Raw genomic sequence first — 1630 nt, forward strand, 5'->3', positions numbered from 1 at the left:
AGCTCTTACTATTGGTAGCATAATGCTATGAATAAGTTGCCTTGCAAATCAGTCAATTGAAAGCAGAAAGTTTGTAAGAATCCTCACCTGTCCTGGCCTGTAGTGGAGTGGGTTCCACCCTCCTCTTTTCCCTGTTTCACAAATGTCTGTGTCCGGTGATGTGCCTAGGACTGCAGCTACAGGAACTACGAGGCCCGACAATTAAGTTTGAGAACTCATCTTAGAAATAGTGTTACATACCTCATTGCTGAATATCACTATGGTCACCTTACAAGGGCTTCCCTTGGGAAGCTATGCACTGATGCCAGCGCCTCGTCCACCCTTCCAAGCAATTTGGGAACTCTTTTTCTGGAATGGCCATCTGAGCTGTCATTGTATTACCTTTGATATCCTGAAGGTCATCAAACTATCTTCCTTTCAATATTTCCTTTATCTTCGGGTAACGAAAGAAGTTATTGGGGGTCAGATCAGGTGAGTAGGGAGGGTGTTCCAATACAGTTATTTGTTTACTGGCTCAAGTCTTCCTCGCAGACAGTGCCGTGTGAAGTGGTGCATTGTGATGGAAGAGCCATGAATTATGGTGAAAAGTTCAGACCATCTAACTTTTTCATGCAGCCTTTTCAGCACTTCCAAATAGTAAACTTGGTTAACTGTTTGTTCAGTTGGTACATATTCATAATAAATAACCCCTCTGATATCAAAAAGGTTAGCAACATTGTTGTAACAAGTTTGTGAACTTAATTGTCAGTCCTCGTATGTGTGGTGATGATTAAAAGCACTTTTATGTATTGAGCATGGTCATGAACTCTCTGTCACTGGCAGTGCTGAGGCAGGAGCTGGTGCCCAGTTTGGAGGATACTAGGGAATTCTGGCTCTGTGAGGAGGTGGGCCTGGCAGTCCCAGGGGCACCCAGTAACCCAGCTTCTGCTCTGCCCACAGGCAGCCTGATCTCTCTGCACATCTATGCCCTGCATAGGAACAGCTCAGTGTGGCCCGACGCTGAGGTACCCAATTCCTGAGCCCGGAGGTCAGATGGGTGGGAGGCTGTAGGGGTCACCCTCCCTCCAGACCTGACATGTATTGAAGCAAAGGCTGTTCCCTCAGGTCTTCGACCCTCTACGTTTTTCCCCTGAGAATGTGACTGGACGCCACCCCTTTGCCTTCATGCCCTTCTCTGCTGGGCCCAGGTAAGGAGAGGCCCAACATCTGCAGGCCCTCAAGGCAGGGGAGGTGAGGGTGGAGGATGACCTGGGCCAGGCATCATTTTGAAGAACTCTGTGTTGAAGGTATGTGCTGGGTTTGTGGTGATCCTAATGCAGGGTAGATTCCAGGGACCTTCATTTGGCCATTAGCGTATTCACATCCCTGGCAGGTGAGGTGGGTGAGTCATACCCGTAGAGGACGACCGTCTCACCCCCACCCCCCGTAAGACAGAACCACCAATGGGAATATAGTCAGTCTGGGACCCTACCATGCTACCAAGGTATATTTCTTAAGCCCAGGTTGATCAACGAATCAGCCAATTATTCATCCAAACCTTACTATTAATTTCCATTGTCCACTGAGAGCACTGGATTCCATCCCTCCGCACACCCCATAGCCTCATGCCTCCTTGTGCTGGCCACTGCAG

General features: G+C 48.6%; 1 protein-coding gene across 1 annotated transcript in view; it reads left to right on the plus strand.

The window, feature by feature from the left end:
* Positions 1-1599, plus strand: part of CYP4B1 (cytochrome P450 family 4 subfamily B member 1) — a 19328-nt gene extending 17729 nt beyond the window's left edge. The window contains exons 8-9 of the mRNA XM_019627970.1: positions 777-1004; positions 1105-1599. Of these exons, the coding sequence (XP_019483515.1) occupies positions 777-1004; positions 1105-1191 (315 nt within the window). The 3' untranslated portion in view covers positions 1192-1599. The remainder of the gene's footprint in view (positions 1-776; positions 1005-1104) is intronic.
* The last annotated feature ends 31 nt before the right edge of the window (positions 1600-1630 follow it).

This window comes from Hipposideros armiger, unplaced genomic scaffold (genome assembly GCF_001890085.2).
Source record: "Hipposideros armiger isolate ML-2016 unplaced genomic scaffold, ASM189008v1 scaffold_743, whole genome shotgun sequence".
In the NCBI taxonomy this organism is placed as follows: Eukaryota; Metazoa; Chordata; class Mammalia; order Chiroptera; family Hipposideridae; genus Hipposideros; species Hipposideros armiger.